Source organism: Verticillium alfalfae, genomic scaffold, assembly GCF_000150825.1.
Source record: "Verticillium alfalfae VaMs.102 supercont1.4 genomic scaffold, whole genome shotgun sequence".
Classification (NCBI taxonomy): domain Eukaryota; kingdom Fungi; phylum Ascomycota; class Sordariomycetes; order Glomerellales; family Plectosphaerellaceae; genus Verticillium; species Verticillium alfalfae.
The window spans coordinates 517,094-519,692 of NW_003315035.1; the positions used below are offsets into that span (position 1 = coordinate 517,094).

General features: G+C 55.8%; 1 protein-coding gene across 1 annotated transcript in view; it reads right to left on the reverse strand.

The window, feature by feature from the left end:
- The window catches only part of VDBG_03571 (conserved hypothetical protein), a gene marked incomplete at both ends in the record, with an annotated part of 2,141 nt that extends 1,094 nt beyond the window's left edge, over window positions 1-1,047 (reverse strand). Inside the window, 2 exons of the mRNA XM_003005572.1 lie at window positions 202-851; window positions 960-1,047. Of these exons, the coding sequence (XP_003005618.1) occupies window positions 202-851; window positions 960-1,047 (738 nt within the window). The remainder of the gene's footprint in view (window positions 1-201; window positions 852-959) is intronic.
- Window positions 1,048-2,599: the final 1,552 nt, after the last annotated feature.

The following is a 2,599-nucleotide window of genomic DNA, read 5'->3' on the forward strand; positions in this document are numbered from 1 at the left end:
CTGATCTTGTCCCAGTAGTCGGGTGGTGCAAGGCGCAGACACATCTGCGGAGCGTATGTGATGATGGAGGTTCGTGTGGGAAAAGCGAGCAGCGGCCTCGGGGTCCATGGCGCGGTAGTCTTCAATCCGCGAGCGCAGGACCCCCTATCGTCAGAGTGAACAAGGCCACGAGCAGAAGCATTTTGCTCCCGTATCATGGACATCTTGATTGCTGGCAAGGCTGCGGCGGAACGAAGGGAGGTGGACCACGGGGCAGAGGGGATAGACGCGCTCGATATAGTCATGGATGATGACCATGAAAAGCTTCCTCGAGCAGAGTTCATCCGTGGCGAACGCGAATGTCGACAAAGACGCCGGTGATATCGACTGGCCGAAGGTGGATGTATGGTCCGGCGTCAGCACGACGCCAGCGTCGTCGTCAGTGTCTATCTTGTCGCTACTCGCACCGCTGTGCACTGAGGTTCGTGGTGGATAATGGGCTGATGTTCCGTCCATTGGCGGTCCAGCCGGAGAGTCAACCTCATACCTCCTCCGCTTTGGTCCACGAGGGCGCGTGGGAATGGCAAAGTTGCATTCGATTCCTAGCCTGGAACAGCCTATGCACCTCGTGCTGCCGTCGCCGCCGTCCTCCCCTGGGCCAAGGGGGAAAGTGCATCGCCTCCTGCGGGCGCGACAGGCATCGCAGGCTCGTGCGGCCAGTCGCCGGGGCTCCACGGGCGCGCTCGCTCGACTCGGAATCGAGGTCGAGGCCTGCGCTTCTTGATGAACATACACGACTGTTTGCAGGTCTGATAATGCGGGTGCCATACCCTCGTCTTGGGGCGGGCTGGGACTTGCAGATCCCAGGCGTACTACCTTAGTGGAGGGGAAGACCCAAGATGAGGACAGGGAAAATCGGCAACATGCCGGCAGTGGGAGGGAGCTGAGAGGGAGAATTACAATCTACCATGTACACACACACCTCCACGTTCCCCGCCTCAGCCCCTGGTTCGCCCGAACCTGGCGTGTTCGTGGGCTCATCTGTTCTGCGTTTAGCGCGTCTGACATGGGGTCTATTGTAATTCCACTATTCTGCCGCAGGGCGGTCAAGGAATAAATAAGGTCAAGTCTGTCCCTCAGACGAACGACTTGACAGAACAAGTACGAAATAAGTAAGCCTGATGAAGACATTCTATCAACAGGAGGGTTCCGTCAAACGTGACAATGTCGTTCCATGATCTGATACTGAGGAGGATGGTTATGGTGGTTTAGTGAGCTGGTGAGCTAGTTTACTAGTGAGATGGCTTGCGTGACTGTATAGCTACCCGTATGACTTGAAGGGCGCGAACAGGATGGAGAGCAGGATGATGGTTAAACGTATGGTGTTTCGAGATATTTGGCAACGTGGTGTCTTACAACGGCTTTTTGTTTTGTATTGCTAAGTGAGGCAGCTGTTGTCTTTTTTCGTGGGAGACTCTCACAAGGGAAGAAACTTTGATTCTTGGCGATGGCAGGAAATGGGCTTTTGGTGAACAGAGTTTCCATGTCACAACGAACCAAGATATACTCATTGATGAGATGAAGCAAGCCACTTTCACCACTAGGGCCTCATCGAGTACACTGTTGCGATAATTAGTTTTGATCTTTTTATTCGCCGCCAACTTGCAATTCTACATCACAGCTCAACACCACTCGCAGACCTTGGCCGTCAAGGGATTGTGCACACCTTAACTTTCTCTCTCTCTTTACTGATCGCTGCGAGACCCCCGAATAGCGTTTTAATCGCCGAACATGGTTGGAATAGCCGAGGTAGTAGGCGGATCGTTACGTTTAAGATCCCCAATGCTCAGGCGGAGATACTCTCCACTTCTTCCCCCGCCATGGCTCGAGCGCAACTCTCCGCGCCGGCCTCTCCGGGTGAGGTTTCAACCTGTGCCTGGAGTGCCTGGAGTGCCTGGAACAAGCTGGAGTCGAGCATACACTGCTCTTCACGAACCCTGGCTCCCCCCTCAACCTTTTTCAACTCTCCGTACCGGCCGCAAGCCATGTGGCCTAACCCCGATGAATCTCCGGTCTTTCTCCTTCGATTCTCCTTGATTCCCCACGGGCTGACACCCTAGACGAGCCAACCATCATCTCCCATGACTCGCCCGAATCGTATCGCAAGCACCAACCAAGCCCTTTTCAGCATGAGAAATAGGGTCAAACAGGCTTGGACGACTCAGACACACCCCGCCCGCCCATGGGGCCCCGTCCATGAGCCTCCACTCAGATCCCCAAGCAGCCCAAGGGACCCAGGAAGACCCACGTCCACGTTGGCGAGCGTTCCCCAGATGCAGAACCAGCCCCTTGGCTCAGGGCTACACCGGCCGGCCGGCTATCGGTCACCCGCTAATTGTGACAAGGCGACACCCAGCTCGGCCGGTCACGCAGCAAATGGCACCTTATGCAACGATGCCATCGTCTTGGGCCGCGACTACTTAAAGTCCCGGGACGCAGCCAGGTCCACGACGCAAGTTGGCTGGATTCCAGGCTCACCTCACTGTGCAGACAACTCCAACAACCGCTCACTCCCTTGGCGTGGTTCCCATCAGCCATCATGACCGACGCCATCATCTCA